Source organism: Indicator indicator, chromosome 5 (assembly GCF_027791375.1).
Source record: "Indicator indicator isolate 239-I01 chromosome 5, UM_Iind_1.1, whole genome shotgun sequence".
NCBI classification, from domain to species: domain Eukaryota; kingdom Metazoa; phylum Chordata; class Aves; order Piciformes; family Indicatoridae; genus Indicator; species Indicator indicator.
The window spans coordinates 25073370-25096393 of NC_072014.1; the positions used below are offsets into that span (position 1 = coordinate 25073370).

Sequence of the window (23024 nt, forward strand, 5' to 3'; positions counted from 1 at the left end):
CCTTTAACTTCCACTGATTGCAGTTTTTGCAGTGTGTCCATGTCAAGTTACCAGAAACCTGAGCTCTCTCTTTCTTACATCTCTGTCATCCTAAGACATAAAAAGTGCTAAGAACTTTCTTCCCTTAGCAGGTCAGCTCTTTTTCTCGTCAGCAGGGTATTACAGAGAATAAATATTCTCAGGTCAGATTCTCTGGGCAGTTTTCCCCAACACTGAAATAAAAATTTAAAACATTTTCTTTCAACCATCTTTTGAAACAGGCTGTGGAGTTTTCAGCTACTTGATAAATTGAGTTGCTGGTTTCTGTGTGCAGAAGTGACTGTATTTGTACTGGTGACTTTCCCTGGTCCTCTGTGCTTTAATTAGTACATCAAATGATAACACTATAGTACTAAATTGAACATTTGTCTTGATTGCTGTTGTAACAGGAGACAATTGCTGCTTTTAAGAAGAGAATGGCCATTGAGGCCACAAAACCTTGTAAAGGGCAGAAAGGCAGCTGCTCACAGTAAGGGTCTATTCGGCCTCTTGTTCTGCCTCCCACAGGTGGCCGCAAGTGATATTTGGGAAAGAGCAGGACAGAGCAAATACAGATAATGCTTCTCCCAGTTTTTCCTTGACCCCCAACCATGCAGGGGATTTCCTGAGCTTTTTAAGATCTGTGTATCTAACAGCCCATATTGGGTATCCTGTCAAAGTGCTTGCCCAGTTCCCACTGAACTCATGTGAACCCTTTTACGTTCACAACATTACTTAGTGAGATCTACAAATATACCACCCTTTGAGTGAAAAATGCTACCTTCTTCTTTATCAAACGTTCCTCCTGCTAGCTTAGCTTTGTTTGTTGTCCCCAAGGTCTTGTACTGAAGTAGATGGCCATCTTCATGGCACTTACTGTTTTGTAGATGTTTTCCATGACCTTGAGGGTAACTGCTGTTGAATCACAATAGAAGGGAAAAGGGCCACAGGGATGTCAGTGGTGACTGGACAGGACGTACAAAAGGGGAATCAGGATTTTAACAACTATAGAATAATTAATAATCCATAAAATAATGTTCATTTCTTTTAAGGGATGGGAAAGACATGGTGGATATTGTTACAAAATCGACAGTACCCCTCGAAGTTTTGAACATGCTTCCAGTGGTTATTTCTGCCCATCTGCACTTGTATCAGTAACAAACAGGTAGTTAATCCTATTAGACAGCGTGAAGATACCTCTAACAAGAGCTGTTCTAACTTTAGAAAGTATTGCATGGCAAAAGATATTACCACTACGAAATAATATTTGTGTGAGGTGAGCATAATTACTAACCCTGGCTTAAAATCAAAGGTGTGCTTTGCTTCATTTTTTTAATTGAAAGTAAATCTAGTAAAAAGCAATTGTTAGGCTCATAAACATTTATTGCAGTGTGCACATGTGAGCATGAAGAAATCTAAACAAAACTCTTTCTACAGAGATATGTAACATCTTTTAGAAATTTTAATAGTGGAATACTTGGAAACTGATAAAAATGAAAGTATATTTATTTTTTATCGTAAAAATATCTCCAATTTTAATCCAGATCAATTTATGTTTTATAAATGTTTCTACTTATGTATGCATTTTACTTGAGTTCTCAGCAAACAGGAGGAGAGAATAAATGTTTGAAAACATTTGAGGTCTGCCTTCCCTAGCTTTGTTCCTGTGTACCAGCTTCAGCAAAGGCTTTCTGTGCAGATGTCCACGTGTTTGGGTTTTCTCTGGTGTCCTTGTGATTTACCCTATTTATTGGATTCCCATTGAAGTTTATGACATACTGATAGATATAGTACAGATACACTTTAAATTTCACATTTGTTGTTTAAAAAAAAAAAAAAAAAGAACATATGGAGGAAATCTTCCCTGCCTTTAAGATAAGAGAAGTACTGTAACCACCAGCAATCAGATGATTGATAGCTAGAAATTTTGGGAAAACACAGGCTACCTCACATGAAGATTTACATCAAGGGGAATGTTGCCTGCCAGGTGGTTTCAGGATTGTGCCCAATGCATACAGTGCTGTTCTGCAGTAGGACAGTAATCCTTATAGGAAGGGTAAAGGACAAATTCTTGCAGCTGAGTATTTGCAGCTCAAACATCACAGGGAGTTGAGGGCATTCTGTACCTTACTGGAAGCACGTCTTTGGACTTTTTTGCTTATTTATTTTTATTTGATTTTTGCTAGGTGTAGCCATCACTGTTTATTATGTTAGTTCCCAGTTTCAGTGCTGGAGTGGCAGAGGAAGCTACTTGTTGGTTTAGCTTTGGGGTTATTTTAATTACTGCTGAGATTTGTTGTTCTGGTGTGAAAAATGCAAAAGGTTTTTAGTGTATTGATCCTAAAATATTTGTTGCAAAGTAGGTTGAAGGGGAAGAGGAGCTGATACAAAAAGATAACATGCAGAGGAAAATGAAAATTGAGAGTGACTGAAAACTTTTATTTTTAGTGTTACCGATGCATCCATTTCTATTTATTATTTTAACATTAATGCCATCCTTGTGGTATTTAGCCATTATTTTCACAATATTTGAAACCAAGAGTTTGTATAAGTCTTTATCAAACTGGGAATTTTCTTTGCTATATATATTCTCATAGGAAGCCAATTAAATGTGCTCATAAACTTAATCTTTTTTGTATAATCCTGTAGCAATTATATCTGAATAAATTACATTTAAGTGACAAATCACTTACTATGTGAAACATTTATTACTTGCAAAGAGGTGTAAATCTCTCACAGAACTTTAATGGAGAAATTAAAGAAAGAAAAAGTGATTTCTTCTGTAGTCAGATCAGCTGGTGCTTTGAGTCCTTCAGCTCTGGTTTCTTAGTGCTGGTTTGTGTGTTCAATTCCACCAAGATCCTTATGTGCAGAGCTTTTTTTTTTTTTTTTTCTTTCTTCTGTAGCTTTTTTGGACCTCACTCTTTTTCTCATTTATACAAGGAGTTTCTTATTTTCACTTGTGCATCATTAATAATCTTCTGGCTTCACATCTTGTAGTTCAGACACTGAGTTTGTAAGATTTTAATCTGCTCTTTCTTCCATATGCCCAAACAGTGGGGGGAAAAAAAAACAAACAGGGGAAAATTTGTGGTTTATGTTACAGATTTGTGCCTAAAGTTCCCCACAGCATTCTATAAAGAAAACTAAGTACCTCTCATATATTTTTCTCTTTTTGCATTATTTAAATCATTTAATGAGAGCTATTCACTGAAATACCAATGGACCTATTTTATTTAATAAACTTTTTGTCTTGATTATTTTATTAAGGTTTGAACAAGCTTTTATCAACAGCATGATTCGTAGCATGGTGAAATCTGAAAGAACTTATTTTTGGATAGGATTGCAAGACCTTAACAACACAGGAGACTACTTTTGGCTAAGTACAGCAGGAAAGAATAGCTCTGTGAGCTACACAAACTGGAACAAGTACGAGCCACGTGAGTATTGTGCCAAGAAAAACAGAAATGGCTTGGATGAGGTCAGTGTGCTTCCTTTCCCTGCCACTAGTAGCTTAGCAGTCACAGAAGAGTCCTTCCCTCCCTGCCAGGTGAAGAGAGGAGATAAGTTTACATTTTCTGTTGATTCTGTAAGGATGAGTTGGCATTTGTGGAGAAGCCAGAGCTTCCTTCCCTGCTTCCCATCCAGGTGCTGTTACCATGGGCTCCCTGGTTGTGTGGAGCACTGGACGTCACTTTTCTCACTCTCTGATCTGGTAAGGGGAAAGTTGTCAACCACACTCTTCTTGCAGACACAGATAATCTCTGACATTTTTCTGTGAGATATTTTAATTTATGCCCTGTTCAAGGATGCCTTCAGGGCAAAAGATCCTAGGATGCCTTCAGGCAAAGGATCCCAGAGAAGTAATGAATTTTACTCAGTAGCACTTTGTAATTTGTAAACAGTCACAGTTTGAAATTTGCGTTTCATATGAAAAACAAAAAAGAGGGCAGAGATTGTCTTAGATATCTTTCTGTCAACAACAATGCTGTGGAAGTTTCTTTTTCTTCCCCTTTAGTTTGTTGATACTCAGTTTGCTTGCTTGATTTTGATTGTTTTATAGTAACCCAAAGAAAACATTCCAAGAAAACAAAACCTGAAGAAATTAAATACTTATTCAGTCTTTGAACTTAGCAATACTTGAGAATAGAGACATAATAATAGACACCACATTTCACTAATTGCCAGTTTCACTAATAAAACTACATTTTAGTGATTTACTACTGCCATTTCCAGAAGTACTATTTTAAATTGCATTTAATCTGCATTTTGTGAGAAGATCCCTTTGTCACAGTTCATTTTACAATAAGTAACCAGGACAGGTTTAGAAGCTGATTGCTGACTAGAGAATTTGCTACTTTTGTAAGTTCATCAAAGCTTTATCCTTGAATCTGATGCTAATAAAACAGTCACTTCACCAGAAGTTCACAAAATTTAAATGCTTCATTCTCATACTAAACACTTATGCCATGCCTAGGTCATTCTGGAGGATGTGTGGCCATGCGAGGGCAGCACCCTGTTGGTTATTGGGAGGTGAAAAGCTGTAGGAACTTCAAAGCAATGTCATTGTGCAAGCAAAAAATCAATTCTTATGAAGAACCAGAACTTACTTTTCAAAAACATTTGAGTTCTTGCTATTTTGGATGGGAGTCTGAAGCTAATCTGCTCAACTGCTTCAAGGTACTTGACAAACTTGCTTTGAATTTTTCTGATGCTGCATCACTTAGGGATAGACTGAAATATTTTTGATAAAGTATTATTTTTTTCATTCAACAAACAAAAATAAATTTTTACCATCCTTCACTGCATTTTAAAGTGAATGAAAGTCCTAAGAATCAGAACTATCCTTGGAATATTCATGAATTTGCTGTAGGAAAAACTATAAATAATACTTGATTTTTATGGATTCCTGAAACAACTGCTCTCAAAATAATTTAGGACAGTGTTCATTTTATTGCAGATATTTCACAATGAAAAAATTTTGATGAGAAGAACATGGGAAGAAGCAGAAGAATTGTGCCAAGATTTTGGAGCACATCTTGCTAGTTTTAGCCATGTCTATGAAGAGACATTTTTAAACAATTTATTATATACAAATTTTGATAGGTAAGTATTTTTTTTTAACACCAACATGGTTTATCTTAATCGTGCTAATATGTAAAAATAATCTACAATTTTAGGTCTTCCATGCTCTTTTCTAATGGCTGCAGAGGTCTCTACTCTAAAATGAACCTAGAAATGCATGAAAACTCTGTAATGTGATTCTTCTTGAAGATAATCTCTGTGGATGTTCAGTAACTGTTAATGTCAAGGTGATACTCTTAGGAGTTAACATTCTGTGTTGAAATGGAAGTTTGTCAATTTTAATGCTATTTTAAATGTTTTTATCTTAAAAAAAATACAATTGAAGATTTTAGTAGGAAAACTAGTTTTATTCAAGGACACAAGAAATGTATTGTACATGTGTAATACAGTAAGAAATGTATTACAGAACGATATATTTGATTCAAGAACAAATTAATATGGGTATTTGCTTCAGTTCAAATATAAATTCTGAAATAGCTAAGGAAAAAGTGCTTGAGGAATACTATTTTCTTTGTTTCCATCGCAGGACTGAAGACAGACAGTTCTGGATTGGATTTAATAAAAGAAATTCGCTTTCTGGAGGGACATGGCAGTGGTCTGACAGAACACCTGTAACTATCTGCATACTATATATTTCAGTAACCTTCAAAGTCATAGCTGTGCATAAGTTCATAAAAATGAGCCTTGTGAACAACCATTGGCCAGGAGAACTGTTTGGTTTTCATATCCCCCTACTTCACTTCAAGTATTTGTTACAATAGGGTGAATAGTATACTACTATTGAAACAGCAGCCTATGCAAAGGGGCTGGGCAACTGTGAAAGGAATTTGTTAGGGTTATGCAGAGTGAACACGTGTTTTATGTGTCCTAAACATGTGCCACATATTTACATATATATATATATACACGCACTGGCACACTTACAGGAAAGCCCTTGCATGAGCTGTGGATACAAGCTTTATTTGTTCTCTGACAGTTAGGTCTGTGCCTGCATTCAGAGCTATGTCTTTCCTTTATTTTTGCATGCTTGAGGATGTTGGTGCTGCGTCACGTTAATGGTTTAGTGCTTTGGATTTAAACATCAAACAACTGAAGCAGGGTCAGTTTTTAAACTGTAACTGGTTTGCAGCCTTAAAGAACAAAAGAACTCAGTTATTATTGCTAAAGTAATTTCAGAATGCAAGTGGAAAGTTCAGTCATGAACATATTGTACCAAAGCAAAGGCTGTTAGATGTCCACTATTGCTGACTGTTTGAAAATATGTTATGTTTCATAGCTGTTGAATTATTTTTACAATGGAGTCTCATGTAATATGGGAAGATTGACCAGGATATTGAGAGTACATGATTATTGACCCTATTTTTCAGATTTTACCACCATAATTTAGGTGGTCCTTACCATACACATCTCCAAAATCTTTCCACAATGAAATTTTGAAAAGCTTCATCTTATGTTGTTGGAGAAAGATAATGTGCTGTTTTCAGGTTGTCTCTTCATTTTTGGAGAGCAAGTATGTTGAAGATGACTCAAGAAACTGTGGTGTGTTCAAAGTAAATAAAACAGTCTTTCCAGCACACTGCAATGAAAGGCGTGAATGGATATGCAAAATACCAAAAGGTGAGATGTTAATTGGCATGTGTTGTCTGTTATACCCATTACCTGCAATTCAGGAGAGACAAGGGAAAAAAGTGTCTAAAAGCCCAAGGGGTTTTATCACATCTGGAGTTCTCCTTGTTGGTCTTCTGCATGAAATCATGGCAATGCTGTATGTGGCCATTAGGATTTGTCAGCCAGCAGTCAGTTTAAAAATGGATAGCAGCTAGCAGGAATTATCCTTATTTATAAAGGGTACTAAAGATGTTATTTAGCAAGTGCAGCAATTATTTTATTTTATTCCATGTTTAACTCCTGATGATTGTTCCTGAATGAAAATAGCAATATTCTTCATGATTTTGATTAAATCCTTGCCATATGGAGAAAGCAGTTCCAGTGAAATGTCTCTTTCCATTCTTCATCAGCAATGTTTTAATTTATTTCTGTATTTTTGCAGGTGTTAAACCAAAGAATCCAGACTGGTACATATCTGGTATGAAAACATTTTCTTTTCTTCACATCTTGAAACATTATAACTTGGAAATATAATTTAAGACACTGGTAAAAATAAAAAAAATGTTCAGAGTTAAAAATTTACATTAAGGAACTCTGTAGGAACTTGATGCTGCAGGTCAAAGTTTGCTGTTTAGGAGCACTGTAACATCAGATACTTCTTTGGTTGGGTAAAAGAATGCTGCCAGTAGTAAGCACAGGAGTCTGACAGCCTCTCCATCACATTAAAACTGCCTTTTTTTAAAGGCTGGGCAACTCTCTTAATATTACTGCAGTATCAGAGTAGAACAGAAAAAAAAGTTTGCTCATAGTGCATTTTTTTTCTCTCAGGAGAAAAAAATGGTAAATATGGGTCTGCTGTTAGTTGTGGCAGGCCATGGGAGTGACAATGAATGGGACTTGAAATTTTTCTCTTTGCACACCACTGACTCTTTTGCTCATTTTTCTAGAATTGCCATGGTCATATTATCAAGGAGCAGAGTATCTTTTCCATGTCAATCCTACGGACTGGGAAACCTATGAGTTTGTCTGTGTCTGGCTTCGCAGTAGAGTGGCAACAATAAATTCTTCCGATGAACAAGCCTTTATTCAAAATAAAATTAAGAAGGTAACAAAACTCTGCCCCTTTGGAAAAATAAACCCTTAGGCAGCAACTGGCTATTTTTTGCTGCTTCTTTTGGAATATCTGGTTTCCTGTTGCTCCAGGTAGAATCCAAAAGACATTTTACTTCAGAAATAATGCTCTTGCTGTCCTCATTTTACACATCCCTCCCTATTAGATAAAGGAGTCAGTAACATTTCTGAATCTGCAGACTCATCTTGGTTGCCTCAAAAGACACAAGAAGAGCAAAAAGCATCTTCCTATCCCAAAGTTTTTAAGTAACTGGGGATAAGGGAGAGGCTTGTTTCTTGTGGTGTACATGCTTCTGTTTCTTCTTCTTCCCCTACCTCTCCATGACCAAGGTGTTCACACAGCAGTTCTACATCCACCAGGATGTCTCTTGGTGTTGCACAGTTCCGCGGTTACATTTTGTTCCCATCCAGTAACTTGTAGGCGGTCATCAGATGGCAACATCAAAGGATATTTCAGTGGGGTATATTAGCATGACATGGGCAGTAAATCCAGATATTTGAAATTATCTTCATAGTTTTAATCTTCTATGTGATGATTAGAAAAGTTGCTCTTGGGAAGAGATGGCCAAGAAGGAAGAATCAGCAATTTCTCTGCATCTTAATTAAATCTAGAACTCTTTGTATGCCAGCTTGGGCAACGTTCTCATGTGTCTGCACATTTGTAAGATGTCTTCTGAGGTAAACCCCTTTGTGACTGTGGGTATTTATACAGGAAAAATGCTCACTGCCTCTAAATTCCCTCTTTTGCATGAAAACAGAATTTCTGTAGAAACATCCTGATGTAATGAACACATTTAAAGCTGAGAAATAGCTGCAGAAGCAGATTAGTTCCCAAGAAACTGTTTTCTTGTAGGTATTCTCAGTAAAACAAAACAAAGCAAAAACCAACCAAACAACAAAACCACAAACCCCTGAATAAAAACAATCTGTCTGCCTCACTGAGGGTGAAATTGTAGGGCTGTAATGTAAAGGGATATCTTAACATCATCTTTAAAAGAACTAGGACCGGGCAGAAAAGCTCTTGACCCATACTTAGCTTTCCTTACGCTGTGTGCAGCTTTCTCTGCTTTTAGCTCGTAACGGAAAGCATAAGTAGAATTGTGTTGGAGTTTTTAGGTTGATTGGGATTTTAGGTTTCCAAGAAGTTACAAATCATTTGTATCTGCTTTTTAAGTCATTTTGTATTCAAACATGAGCTGGATTTAAACCAACAGTTTATGGCTGAAATAATTTATAATGAAAGAGCAGTATAACTGACAGAACTGTCTTCTACCATTTCTACCAGAGACTGATGTGATCCAATTACTACATCAACTAACACTGTTCATTGTTTAAAAAACAATATAACTTGGGGGGGGGGGAGGGGGGAAAGAGTATTCTTCCAAATTAACATCAGTTAAAATGGCTAATTGGAGTGCTGCTTTAAAGTCATGTTTACTTACAAGAGGTCTTTTAGAAGTAGATCATTAAATTTAGTAGGGTTTAGTGACAGTTTGTGAGCAGTCTGTGATACAAAAGCCAAGTTTGGTCCCTTGGCATCGGAAATCAAGTTAACTTCCTTGAAGTTTTGCCTCAGAATATAACACGTGGCTATTTTAAAGCCTGCTGTCTTTGCTAATCTTTCCCAGTATAGACAGGTGTGTCCCTCAGTGATTGTAACTGGTTTCCTGGGGAAGCAGGAGTAAGGATGGGAATAACTGAAATAATACTCAGCAGTCTGAGTAGACTTTGCATGTGTGATTGGAAAACTTGGTTAAAATTTCTTAACATGGCATTTGAAATAACGGTTTTTTGCCGTTTCTTTTTAAATGGTAATGTGTAGGCTGAGTTCTGTGATTGGAAAACTAAACTCAGAGGCAAGGCCATACCAAATCAAACAGCATTCCTGAGTATCTTTGTAAGAAATGTCTACTTTCTTCATTTGCCATTGCTATGTAAGTTGTAAGCTGGTGAAATCCTACTTAAACTGCAAGGACAGTGTGTTTGCCACAACACAGGTGGCACTTCAGTTCTTTTTTGGGAAAAAAATTGCTGCTTCTGAGAGACGAGGTGTCTTTTTCAGTGTCCTGCAAATTCAGAACTTTTGTTGTTGGTGGTGGTTTTCTCCCTAAGACCCCAAAACTGTGGCTATGGAGTAGCGAATCCTGGAAGTGAAGTCTGTTCATAGTTTAAGGCAGAATCAAGTCAGCATAGCAATAATTAGCTATTTGAATTACATGGTTTCAGTGACTTTTCCATAATACTTCGCCTGTTAGGAATAGAGGTCATGTTGTTCATGAGAAAAACAGTCAGGAAAGCATCTCTAGGAATCTCTTGTATGAGCTATACAAAGTCAATAAATGTTCATAGAAAACATTTTGGAAACATGAAGAACCAACTATACAGTAATACTAAAAGGAAATGTTGGATATTGTCTATTTTTAAGAGTTGGAGAAAACTAAGTTCTGGCCTAAAACTATAGTCCTTTTCAAGCCTACCATTAAATTCCTAACATTTTAAATTCCTAGTTGACAGAAGATATATCAACAATCTAGTGGAAACTAGGGACTAATTATGCCTACTTACGTAAATAACTCTACTGAAGTGACATAACACGGGCAGGATTTAGCAGCTTTACTTCCCATTAGGACCCTACCGAGATGCTATATGTCTGAATACAGTCTGACTTCATGAGTTTGTTAATGCTTTGATAAGAGGGCAACAACAGCTAAACATATGGGCAAACATTTTTTTTTTTATAGCTATCGAACAGTGATGTTCACTGGTGGATTGGATTGCATGCAGACAACCTCAGTGATGAGTTTCGGTAAGAATCACCTACGCTTCTGCTGCCATGAGTTCTGCTCAGTCTGCCCTCTTTACAGGCTGCTGTGCAGTCTGAGGGGCTACAATGGGTTGATGACTGACTGGGGTGTTCAAAAAACAAACTTCAGTTCCCATGTAAATATAATTCAGAATATATTGCCTTCAATTTATCTCCATGTTACAGTATTTATTCAGAAAGGCTTGTAAAAGATACAAACCAAAGACATGAATATCAGTATTGGTGTTGGTTGTCTGTGGTTTTTTTTTTTTTTTTTTTAACCCTTAAAGGGGCATTTTCTAACTTGTATCTCCCTACAAATGCTTTTAATGGAGGGTATATTTTTAGATATGAAAATAGGAAAAAGTGTAACTACACTCTTAACATTTTTGTGCAGCTGGAGAGATGAATCACCGGTAACATACCAGAACTGGAATGAGGAGAGGGAAAGAGAGCCACAAAAACCAGGGAAAAGATGTGGCTTCATTTCATCACAAACAGGTTTATTTTATCTTTCCTTTTCCTACAGGAATTGTGACTGTTATCAACTTCTGTTGTTGGACAAAACAGGGTTTTTTTTAGTTTTTTTAATTGGAATCCATATTAAAATCTTGTTACATGGTTTTCGTTCACATAACTGCTTTTATCCTTAAGAAAAACATAGTAAAATATCATTAATGTGCTCAGCAACTAAGTTTTAAAATACTATTAATAGTTTCAGCAATACTGATACTTAGGAGTCTGTTATGTGGCACAGCAAAAATGTTAATGCATTGCTTGCTTTCACAGTCAGTTTTCTCATAACCAAATGAGCCAGATGGACTGAGCAGCAATTTTTCCTATATTTATAAACTATTTTTGTATCAGCATACCACTTTAAATACTCAGGTTTCTGGCTTAATTTTGATCCCATAGCCAATCTGCTCAGGGGTTTTTGGGCACTGTGGTTTTGGTGCTAGCCTTTACATCATCACATAGCTCTATATTTTACTACAGTAATAAAATAAATTTACAGTGCTGCTGACTCCAGCAATTTCTTTCATGTCACAGTCTCTGTTTTCTGAAGATTTGCAAGTCATATGCTAAAGTAAACATGTCAGGTTCCTTGGAAAGGCAAAATACCTAGATTTGTATTTGAGAGGAGAAATGAAAAAAATTAAGCTGGCTGCACTCTAGTAATCTCAGCCTCAAAACCAAAACTGAAAAAAAAAAACCCTTCATTTTTTTCCACATGTAATATTGGGGGTTTGAAGCATGACTTTTGGATGCTTGAGTTTCGCATTCCTGAGGTTATTTCTGGATAAAAGGAAGAGACACCACCCTCCCCTCTCCACTGGCTGGCAGATGGGAGCTGGTCAACATCTTGATTGCACTGAAAAATGTATTTTCTTCCTAAGCAGATCAGCATTTTATGTCAGTACCTGGATCTTGCCAAAAATTTTCAATGCAAGGAAGTCAAACTATTTTATCTGGAAGACATAATTTCTATAGTTTTTCTTTTTCTTTCTTTCTTTTTTTTAATAATATTTTTTTAAACTACATGATGATATACGCAGATGTTATGTGACTCGGTGTAGAGGAGTCAGTTTAGCTTGATAAAATCAAACTGGAAATAGAAGTATGAGACCCATGGACCACCAAATCCACTGTAATGTGACATATCCAAATGTGTTTGATCTTGTACTCAGCCACTTATGGATACCCTTTTTATCAATATCTAAACTAGATAAGAAAAAGACCCTTTCCAGTTCTCAAGACAATATTGAACTGTGATTTTTCTTTTTACACAGGACTCTGGGGTGATGAAAACTGTACTGTCTCTCTTCCCTGCATTTGTAAACGTAAAATTGCATGGAAAATAGAGAAAGAGATTCCAAAAGACCAGAACAAACAAAGAGTATGTCCCAAAGGCTGGCTGCACTTTGGATTCAAAGTAAACCATTTTTTTTCCCTACTGTTTGGTTATTCAAAATACTTTCCATGTTTATGACAGATATTAAACTTCTTAAGGATTATTCAATATTTGAAGATCATCTTCCTTTCTGAAAGCAGGGTCCTTAGGTTTATAACAACTGACAGAATTACACAAAGATTTACTGTTCCTAGGTTGCTTTGCACTCAAAAGTTGTCTTAATAGTGTCAAAAATTTTACGTTAGTTCAAGGAAGTAAATGCTCATCTATGCAAAAGCCTGCTTAAAGTATATTTGTGCATTTGCTGTAAAAAGCCTGCTTCATCCTGTCTTTTCCATTTATGACAATTCCAATAGTCTTTTCTGGTCTCTAAACAGATTTCTGATCCTTTTTTGTACTAAATGGATCCCTAACTGCTGCCGTCTTCTGAAAGATACTGTTTCAAATAGGGTTCATCACACTCAATTATAAACCAAACTCTGTTTGCAGTTGAAGGTGGAAAGGCAATTATTTCATCAGGCTTCTTTTGAATACATAAGTTCCTTAATTGCAATGTGCATTGAGGTGGCCAAATTTATCCCAGTGCTGAACTGCAGTGACTACAAGGATAATTTCAATCCAGATTGTGTTTGCCTTTAAACAACGGATTTGAATCCAAGCCTGATTGTAGCTGATACCAAGCATGTTGGAGAGGTCTACTGCACAACAGAAAGTAATTAAATATTTAATGTTCAGTAACAGCATGTAAAATATTTTATTGATCACTCTTACTGATTGCTAAATAGTTCTTAAACTGGACAAAACCAAGCCTTTTGTAAATTATTTTTTAAAAACAGTGCTTTTTGATACAAATTCCGAAGGATCCAGAGCATCTGAGAAACTGGTACTCTGCACAAGAGTTCTGCAGTGGCCATGATGGGTCACTTGCTTCCCTCAAAAATGAACTGGAGCAAGGTAGAGTACCGAAAATATTGTTTAATAAGTAAAACTTCATCTTCATTAGTATGCTGTAGTAGTCTCATCTTTGATGCAAAAAGGAAAAGAAGATTGTTCAGATCCTATTCATTGTGCCACTGCTTTAAACAAATTAGTGTTTCTCTCTGCTAGTTTTCCAAATTGTAAAGATTCAACTATTCACTGAGCTATATGACAGGTATGTTGTGAGGAGTAATTATAATTTCTTTTGTGCTTATTACTACATATTGGAAATACACACACACACACAAAGAAACCATGCCGTGTAATACTGGTTTTAAAATTTGCTGTGTAAAATTTCTGCCTGTTACAAAAGCAATCTCATTTTTAGACTTAATAGTACTTAAAATCTGATCTATAGTATAGCAGATAAGTGTAACACTAGTCTGGAAGTGTCAGAGAAATAAATGCCCAGCACATTCGGAAATATTTATAATCCCAATTCATAAAAACCTGTGGTTTCATTTGACACATTTGTAAAAATCACTTATTCGGAGCTGGGGGGAATCTCACTGTCTATCTTTAGTTGAGAAATCTTGTTTTCAATAAAAAATGAGAAAAGCTTTTACAGTGGTAGAGTATCCTGCACTAATATTTAAGTTGTTCAAGTTGCTGTGAACATTTCTGGAAGACTTATTAGTTGGTAGACTAGATCATAAACCAACTAAAGTTAATCGGTTTACTGAATTTATAGTTAAATGACACTGAAAGGCCATTCATGTTCTAAATTTTTAGTAATGTCACTGAGTGATTATATTTTTCAGTGCTTCAGAGTGTTGGAATAGCTACCAGTTATATTTTATTCATGCTTCATTTTCCAGCTTTCATAACAATGAATCTATTTGGAAGGAAAACTAATGTTTGGATAGGTTTCCAGAGTGATGATTATGAAGAACTGGTGAATGCAAATCCTCCGATGTATTCAAACTGGTCCCCAGTTGACGTAGTGCATGTGAGTATTCCAGGGGGTTTAAGGACAGTGGGAAGTTTGTTTATCCGTAACAATTCTGACTGCCACAAAGACAAAGTCTAACTTGTTACAGCAACTTCAAACAACCATGGGCACAGATTTATGGGCATAACTAGTGGCAGCAAAAAGGGCACTTCTGAGACAGTGGCTGTCGTCACATTTTATTGCAATTGCTTTTAAGCACCAAAGTTTGAGTTACATGATTAGTATCAAATGATGGGTCTGAGCAAAGTTCTGGAAGAGAATTATGAATTTCATATTTTAATATGTTTTATACCATGGTACTTCATATTTGGCTTGGCACTTTAGTTTGCTCAGTGAAAGTTTTGGACCTTTTTATTATGAGGTTATTGTTTTGAATTGTATTTATGGGAATGTTCATTGTTGTACCAAAATATTTAAAGGTATTTATTATTTTAAATCTAATGTAATAATTATTAATTGCTTTTAGACAGTCTTTTTTTAATTAATATAAAGTTCTGTATTGATTGCAGAGACAACATTACAACAATGCAAACACTGAAGAACAACTTCCACTATGTACATTAGTATCAAATAACCCAAATTTTTACTTTACGGGAAAATGGTACTTAGAAAACTGTCAGAAAAAATACGGATTTGTCTGCCAAAAGACTCAGGGTAAGGTTTTGTTTGCTTTGGTTCTGGTCACTTTTTTTTTTTAACTAGGTTGGATTAATCTTAATTTTCATCTTGAAACAGCTTGGTACAGGTGTCTATAAGACCAGGAACATAAAAGATTTCTCAGGTAGTTTTGTTTTGGTATTTAGACAGACTAGCTTTACACTGCTTAATAAATCAACAACTGTGATGTAGATGTGATTTCTAAAAAAAAAAAAAAATGTTCTGTCATTAAGTTAAGTCTTCCTAACTTTGAGCTTTCTGTTAGGTAGCTTAGAATTGGGAATAGACATGAAAACTCATGTTTTCTGTCGTGGCAGCAGAGTACCCATGAACTTACAAAAGGCGCAATACCGAGGGTGATTTTGATGAGAATATACGTTGTGGGTTTTTTAACTTGGTGGGGGGGGAATGGACAGACTTGCAGTACTTGGTTAGAGTGGACTCTGGGAAATATACTTCTGTGAGCAGTTATGGACTGACTGGCTGATCAAATGGAGTTTGCCTTTTCTTTTCATGCCTCTGTAATTCTTTTACCACAAAGTTCGCTTGCTAGAGGCATGAAGCTGTTGCATGGAGCACGTAGAACCATAGAATGGTAGGGGTTGGAAGGGACCTCTGATGATCATTGAGTCCAACCCCCCCTGCCAAAGCAGGATCACATAGGACAGGTCACACAGGAATGCATCCAGATGGGTCTTGAAAGTCTCTGAAGAGGAGACTTCACAACGTCTCGGGCAGCTTGTTCCAGTGCTCCATCACCCTTACAATAACGTGTTGTTGTTCCCTCAAGCAAACACCTTCCAGCTTGCTGCTCAGGTCAGAGCTGCTGGCATGCCTTGGGCAGTTTTTGAACCCCTTGGGGCCCAGGGATTGCTGCAGCTCTGCCAGTGGGAAGCTGCCAGACCATGTTCCTAAAATAGAGTGGCAGCAAATTATTAACCTTAAAGTAAAGGGAGGTCTGTAATCTGAGCCTATAAGGAGTGTCCTTGGGTGCTGTACTTCCTATAGAGGTGGTTTTTATATGGCTCAGCTTTATATATCACCTCTTAGTTAAGCCTGCTGGCTGCCTGGGAGGTGAGGGAGTCGACAACTTGAACAAACAAACTTTGGGCAGCGTTCAAGAGCCTCTAGCAAACTAGCTATATTTATCATCATCTGCTAGGAATGAGAGTTGCAGGGAGTGCTGGAGTGATCCTGCGCTGGGTGCAGTGACTGCTCAGGACTTTCCCCACATTTCCCAGCTGGGTGAGCGTGAGAGTGGTACATAGGCCCCAGAAAAATGTGGTGGGCCTTGGGGGGCTATGCTGTGCCTGGTCCCAGTGCTGCCCACCTGCCCTTTGCACAGCAGGGTGCTCCTGGGGTGACAGGATCAGTCTTGTCCCAAGTGTGAGACCCATGACACTCTCCTAAACCATCAAGCATTTCAGGTTGCTAATTCAGCAGAAAACTTCTTTGTCTGTATTTTTCCTTCATTATTTGTGTGGCTTTTCCAGGCTGCATCAGCTCTGGGCTGGGTCAGGCAAACCCCAGACCTGCACATGGAAGTATGCAGTTGGAAGAGCAGAGAAGCAAGGAAGGGAGAAGTGAGACAGCCTCTTGTTGGCAGTAGTGAACTACTGAATTTGTTCAAATGTTTAAGCAAATGTGTCAGTTCCTGGAAAGATGAGCTGGTGCTTTGGTTTTGCCATCCTCTCTGCATCCATGTTTCGTTTTTGAATTATTTTCTCTAGTAGACTAAAAATCTGCAGGAGATCTGAACTGGGTTTCGATCTCTTAGTGATGCTTGAGTTAGGATTGTGTCAGCATTTAATGCATTTCCTGCCCTTTTAAAAACAGTGGCACATACTGAAAGCTGGAACAAAATAGAGTGCTTCACTTAGCTCAAGAGCAGAATGTTTTCTTGTTTAGAAATTTTTCGTTTCAAATTATTCGTGAGTGACAATAAATTAATTTACTATATTAAAATGCTTGTGAACAGTCCTCCTCTCTTAGTCAAAAAAGGGAACCAAGTCTAAAAACACACCACCTCTTAGCAAAGCAAGCACTTCATTTTTCAGTCACAGAGAAGTTTTACAGGCAGAAGTAATTAATCCAAACTGACAAATGGGATTAAGACTGAGGCATTGATTTGTTTTAATAGTCTTGTTTAAAGTATACTGTGACCTCTCATACACATTAGCCAAAGGATTTGCCTCCTGTAGAGAAGAGAACGTAGCAGCATCACAGACTGGGCTGGGATGGAAATACTTTGTCTCTTGGCTTTTGCTCATGGAAGACTCTATTTTTTTAAACTAAGAATTCTGCTTTTTTTTGTTTTTGTTTGTGTGTGTGTGTCTGACATTGATGCATTAGTTTATCACCAAAAGAGATTTAAGAGATTTAAGTCTGTGCACAGAGGATTTCTCTTTAAGTGCCAGTATTATGATCTCATGGGTAGTAAAGACTGAACTCAAGAAGCTCCCAAGCACTTAGTCGTACCACAAGGCACAGTTTGTCATCCTCTCAGCTGTGCCAGTACAATTATTTGTGAGGTCAGGCTTTGTGCTGTAAACTGATCTTGGAAATTATTAAAAATAACAGGTAAAAAAAATAGAGGTAATCTAAATTATGTTCAAGGTGTTTGGCATAAGAGCACTCTACAGCCCAGTGCTATTGGGATATGCCCAGATCCTAGGTGATCTCTTACTAATCTTCAAATGTTCTGTCAGTGGAACTAACTCCATCCAGGTTTGTTTTTTTGTTAATGTATTGATCTCACTCACTGTGAGTTTTGTGCTCTGATGGAACTTCATATACTGCTCTAGTAGTCATTGTTGTTTTAAAGTTCCCAGTGCCTTCCTGAAACCAAGAAGTTTACAAATTTACATTTGATTTTAACAATAGTTCTGATTTTTTTCAAAGCTGTTCCACTATATTCAAGCTGTCTGTTTTAAAAGATAAATAAATCCTTCCTTCTGTTTCTAACAGACATATCTGGACATGTCATCAATGCATCTGAAATGTACCCTGTGCCAGATACTTTAGAATATGGAAACCGAATCTATAAACTAATACATGGGAATTTTACATGGTCTTCAGCTTTAAAAACCTGCATGGCAAATGGCACCGAGTTGGTCAGCATTACAGACCAGTATCACCAGGCTTTCCTCACAGTCATTGTGAATCGGCTGGGATACAACCACTGGATTGGGCTGTTCACTTCAGATGTACGTAGTGGACTCCCTGACTATGAATGTGATGCTGCAGAGGAATTTTTCCAGTTATAGGCTAATGAGCTGTGTCATTCATTTGAAGTCACAGGAAGTTTGCATCTGTAATTAAACCCTGGAAAGCTTAATCCCTAACTGTTGGGTTTTTTGCAATGTAATGTATAAATCTAAGGAGAGCCAGTCTGGTGCAGTGACTACTGAAAATGTGAAAGCCATAAGAAACATTTAGAAACTTGTGGTGTCAACATCAACATGGAAATTACATTGTTTCCTTTGTAGTATTCAGTGGCCCAAATAACCACTTGCTGAAAAGAGCAGGTCAGATGTAGTTTGTGTTTCTCCCAGAAGTGACTTGGGAGGATCCTTGGATCTCTCTTTTACAGGTTCTTCTGGATCTACCCAGCCTTTGAAGGCATAAAAGACATTCTGTAATATCTGGTGAGGTTTCCACCAGAAGATGATGAACTTGTATGCTGCGAAATATACCAGTATACCAGAATGATAATGTGAAATTTGTTTTGGCAGAATGGGCTTAACTTTGAATGGTCAGATGGGAGCAGGTCTTTGTTTTCTTCCTGGGAAGACGATGAGTCCCGGGCCTTTGGCAGCTGTGTTTACATTGACACTTCAGGGCACTGGAGAACTGCTAACTGTGAACGGCTTCTGCAAGGAGCTGTTTGCCATGTGCCACCTAGTAAGTCAGAGTGAATTTTATATTAAATCTTTGCAGGTGCAAGTGTGTATCTTGACAGTGGGGGTATATGAAAGGAAATTAATTGGTTTGAAGTTGAACAATGATGATAGTATTGTTCAAAAGTGAAATATCTTTCTGGCATTTCCTTGCTGTAAATCCTACTTGTGTGCCAATTTTTCCCTCTAAGTTATTGACCATCAAGTATGGTCCATAAGAGAATGGAAAGAAAACTTTCATAATAGAAAAGACACAGGAAGATTACTTGCTCTGTCTCTTCAGTGAACACTATATTATCTGTGAAAAATGACTGCTAATAACATCGCACTAAAGGAAATAAATTCAGTTTGCTGCAGTTAACTGTGAGATAGGAGAAGGGAAGAATTTAGTGCTTTAGAGTCACATCTTTTCTGATTGCACATAAAAAATTGTTCACCTTTTTTTTTTTTTTTAAGATAAAAATGGTTTCCTGTGTACTAGCATACATTGAGTTTCCTGCAACGCTTCACTTGAATACCGAATTCATGTCTGGAACTCTGTTCAGTTCAGGGCTACAGAATTTTTGGCAGCATCCAGTTCTCACAGTAGTTCCTGTTGGGTAGTACTGATGATAGAGGATTCATCTACAGCTTATAATAGCTTTTGGATCTGTTGAGAAGAAAGCTGTTTTGGAATCCGTCAGGATAAAAACGATTGTCTAGCTTGGTTTTTGTAGAGGAGTTGGCCCATTTTCTAATTTGTTTCTCAAGTTATGTAACTATATATAGCCCAAGATTTACTTGATTTTTAAAAGCTATGTTTTGCAGTAAAGTAGGATGAATGTGAGACTGCAGGTAGTGTAGCTGAATCTACAACACTGCCAAAAAGTGATGCTGGGTATTGCAAAGCAGCTTGAAGAGTTTTCCTGAGTCAGAGAGGCTCTTCGCTGCAGTACGTTTCACTCTAGAGAGGCTGAGTGCTGCTTACCAATGGGAAACTCTCCACTGTGCAATGGTATTTGGCATGAAGTTATCTTTGTGGCATAGTGGAGAGAAGTTCTGCAGCTCTTGGAAATCCCCAGTCCTCTGGGAGTTGCAGGGCACCTCAGAGTGCTCTGATGGGCCCATAGTTTGCTCAAAACTCCTTCTGCACTGGTTAGATTGTCCTGATATTGCTGTTGCAATCCAGCAAGGTTTTTGATGAGGAATAACTCTTCAACTTTTCTAATACAAATAGGTACATACGTTAGATTTTCCCTGTGAAAAGAGGCATAATGCAACAACATTCTTATTAGCCTTGCTCCAAAACAGCGTGTGGATAACGTGTACGTTGTTGTGCCAATAAAGCTGTGTCGTTATTTCTATCACAGAAGAGAAACCCACTGCCTACAAAGGCTTATGTTCAGAAAAAACTTTTCCCTGGATCAAATTCAAAAACAGTTGCTACAGCTTTTCCACGGGTCTGCAGGGCACAAATTTTGATACTGCATATGAAGTCTGCAAAAATCAAGGTAAGTGATTATTTTGTAACTCCAAAATATCATCATGGTAGCTTAAAAAAACCCCAGATTTTCTAAAATGGCTGAAATCACACCATGTGTTTTCTCTAGTTCAAGATAATTAGAGTGGAACTCGTAAGCTGACTATGAAATTGAAGGCAACATACATTAAAAAATTTCCTTTCCACATGAAAATATTGATTTCTGGTGTAACACATAATTTTTTTTTCTCCTTCGAACTTGTTTTAAAGTCCTATGACAACAGTTTCATATCAGTCTAAACATCAAAGACTTTTCAGGCTTTTCAATTAAGGCTCGTAATGGTAACATTTTGAAATGCAGTGTTAGGTTTTAGTGGCATGCATTGTTTGAAAATTTGTCTTGTGTTTAATTTGTAGGATCAAATCTTCTAACTATTCAAGATGAAGATGAAAACACCTTCATTTTGGAAGAATTGCACCGTTTGGGTTATTCTGTGCAAATGATTTGGTTGAATATCTTGCTTGTTACAGACAGTAAGTTTTGGGTGGAAGATAATTGGTGTAAGAATCTGGTTTTGTTTTGGGCTGTTTTAATGTTGGTGTGACCATCTTCCAAGACACTGATATTTTCTGAGATTTTTTTTTTCCACTGTCTGTTACCTGTTTATGGTAAGCTTTCTGTAATCATTACGTAGTAGTATTCTGAATACTAAAAAGTGTTCAAGTTTTCTGCAATTGTTGCTTGTTAATATTCTGAATACTCGTATATGTGTGCATGTGAATGCCTTTATTTTCTTCTGAAGAGGCACTACAGGCTGTGTCCTATGTCAACAGCACAGCATGTTGTTAAATCCTTAAGGAAAATAAAAAGTGATATAGTGGCTGAACAGACAAAATCCTGGCATTCCACAGTACAGTATTTTTTTGATGTAAGGGTAAGTCCAACTGAAATAGAGATATTTATCAAAATATTATGATATTTTATAATGTTTTGTAACATCTGCCCTTAGATGAGACAATCTCCTGGTTTGATGGTTCTCCCTTAAATTATTCTAACTGGGGCATCAGGGAGCCTGAATTTGATCATCTGAAAGGGAATTTCTGTATCAGCCTGAGGACCACAGACGGAGTTTGGCAATTATCTCCATGCACAGAAAAAAAGGGATTTGTGTGTAAAATGGAATCAGGTATGTGCTTTCATAAAAGAAGGCAGTTGTGTCCTTATAACCATTGTTTTACATGTTCCTTGCTGCTTGCTCACTCGTTCATAGTTTATTTTTTAAATAACTCTGTCTCTTGGTATTAGAAACAATACCCATAAAAAATCACAGCCAGCCAGCGTGGCCTCCTTTGGAGGAGCCTGGGCAGCCATTGCATTATTGCCAACTGTGATAGGCTTTCTGTTGTGTGGGTGAGACGTGCAGAGCATTGGGCTGACCTCCATAGATCTGTAGGCCAGGCAGGCACAGCCTGGCAGAGCTCCGAGAGAAGTGTTTCCTGAGCCCACCCAATGTGCCTAGGTCACTGCTGGACTCAATAGCTAGATTAATCTGCCACTGCACAGTTCTGCTACTGCACTTTTTAAAGGGAAATACTACTGCTTATCCTCACATAAAAGTCAATTAATGTATTCTGACAAATTTAAGGTATTTTAGATAACAGATTAGGTCATGCTTGACTGGGCCAGTTGGAATCCCATTGACATGAGTAAAGTTAAACAAAGAACAGCCTGCTCTTCTATGATTTTAATTTGATTGTCTTCTCAGTATCAATTTTACCATGAGTACATATAGTAACTTAGGTCAGCTCTACAGGAAATTTTATGACTCTTACGGATTCTGTTTCAGATATGGATACAACACAATCCTCTGAAAATCGTAAGTTCCTTCTGTACTTTATTTTTTTTATAAGGAGTAATAACACATTTTAAGCTGATATATTGTGAAGTAAAATTTTTCACTATTAACCCTGTAATTTAAAATGCATGACATATAAACATGTTATAATACTCCTTATATTTAGAATTATATACCATTAGAGCTGTGCTTAATACCCATTTCTGTCCTTCTCTTTCAGCATCATACCATGGGCTTGTAGCTCTGGCTGTTCTTGTGACGTTGGTGATGCTGGCTGCCATTTCCCTTTTTCTGTGGTGCCTGTACAGACAGAATAACCAACTCTTTAGCAGGATATTGTGGGTCAGAAACTCTTACTTGCTACAGATTAATGCTGATGGTCCTACTTTGGAAGAAAGCATCCTCATTTCTGATTTTGAGAGAAGCAACAACAATTAAGTGATCAGAAGCAGCAAGCAGTCACATCCTCCATACGAAACTCCATGACCTACAGTGGTTTTCCCCTTGCAAGTTCCCTGGGCACCTGTGTACACTTGCAGCCATCAGTATGAACACTGTAGAGGCTCCCTACTTTGGAGGACGTTTTCTTATGGCAGGATGAGGCAAGAACCACAGAAAAATCGGCTCCTCTGGGATAAGCCAGGAACTGAAAATATTCCCATACCA

General features: G+C 37.3%; 1 protein-coding gene across 1 annotated transcript in view; it reads left to right on the forward strand.

Annotated features, from left to right (window-relative positions):
- PLA2R1 (phospholipase A2 receptor 1) overlaps positions 1-22796 on the forward strand; it is a 38459-nt gene extending 15663 nt beyond the window's left edge. Inside the window, exons 10-30 of the mRNA XM_054381084.1 lie at positions 1071-1183; positions 3289-3458; positions 4496-4698; positions 4979-5124; positions 5630-5714; positions 6588-6720; positions 7154-7189; positions 7659-7816; positions 10584-10648; positions 11043-11146; positions 12436-12578; positions 13394-13511; positions 14354-14484; positions 14997-15141; positions 18112-18350; positions 18879-19047; positions 20393-20533; positions 20920-21036; positions 21513-21689; positions 22350-22379; positions 22579-22796. Of these exons, the coding sequence (XP_054237059.1) occupies positions 1071-1183; positions 3289-3458; positions 4496-4698; positions 4979-5124; positions 5630-5714; positions 6588-6720; positions 7154-7189; positions 7659-7816; positions 10584-10648; positions 11043-11146; positions 12436-12578; positions 13394-13511; positions 14354-14484; positions 14997-15141; positions 18112-18350; positions 18879-19047; positions 20393-20533; positions 20920-21036; positions 21513-21689; positions 22350-22379; positions 22579-22796 (2841 nt within the window). The remainder of the gene's footprint in view (positions 1-1070; positions 1184-3288; positions 3459-4495; positions 4699-4978; positions 5125-5629; positions 5715-6587; positions 6721-7153; positions 7190-7658; positions 7817-10583; positions 10649-11042; positions 11147-12435; positions 12579-13393; positions 13512-14353; positions 14485-14996; positions 15142-18111; positions 18351-18878; positions 19048-20392; positions 20534-20919; positions 21037-21512; positions 21690-22349; positions 22380-22578) is intronic.
- The last annotated feature ends 228 nt before the right edge of the window (positions 22797-23024 follow it).